Below are 521 nucleotides of genomic sequence, written 5' to 3'. Positions count from 1 at the left end.
AACCCTAAAATCCCCCCGTTGCTCTTCCAACCTGTCCGGACATTACACAATGGCGTACAATACTGGTACTTGGCAAGAAAAGCTCGACGGTACGGCAAGACCCCGAACCATTGTCTCATCTACTCATGTCTACTCCCCTACCTTCATCACATTCAGTTATTTCACCTAAACAGCAACAAGACTAACCAAGTTTCTCCTCATCTCTTGGGTACAGAAGCCTGCCGTGAGCGTGAAATCCAAGCTCCCATGTTCCAGCTCATGTCAGATAGACGGGGTGAGTTGAAGCCTTTGAATTGCCCTTGAAGCATTTTCCTTACTCATCATAACCCCCTATGATAGGCGGCCGCACTGCTTGGACCAGCGCCGTGACTGTCTACGGAGTTCAGCACAGGGCACGGTTCTGGTATGACGGCAAGAACCTCAACAACGCCAAGGAGGATGCCGCCGAGGTGGCCGTCAAGTGGCTCACTTCCTCGGCTCCCAGCTCCCCCGCTACCAGCAGGAGCGGCAGGTGGTCGTGA

General features: G+C 53.4%; 1 protein-coding gene across 1 annotated transcript; it reads left to right on the top strand.

The window, feature by feature from the left end:
* Positions 1-49: 49 nt before the first annotated feature.
* Positions 50-521, top strand: N656DRAFT_715352 (uncharacterized protein; the record flags this gene model as incomplete). Its single annotated transcript, XM_064812040.1, has 3 exons — positions 50-89; positions 215-274; positions 340-521. 3 exons carry the CDS (start codon positions 50-52, stop codon positions 519-521), a joined length of 282 nt encoding a protein of 93 aa, XP_064667319.1.

The sequence above is a fragment of the Canariomyces notabilis genome (genome assembly GCF_033297395.1).
Source record: "Canariomyces notabilis strain CBS 508.74 unplaced genomic scaffold N656scaffold_23, whole genome shotgun sequence".
NCBI lineage: Eukaryota > Fungi > Ascomycota > Sordariomycetes > Sordariales > Chaetomiaceae > Canariomyces > Canariomyces notabilis.
The sequence above is the reverse complement of the archived record's forward strand: the minus strand, read 5'-3'. Positions and strand labels throughout refer to the sequence as shown.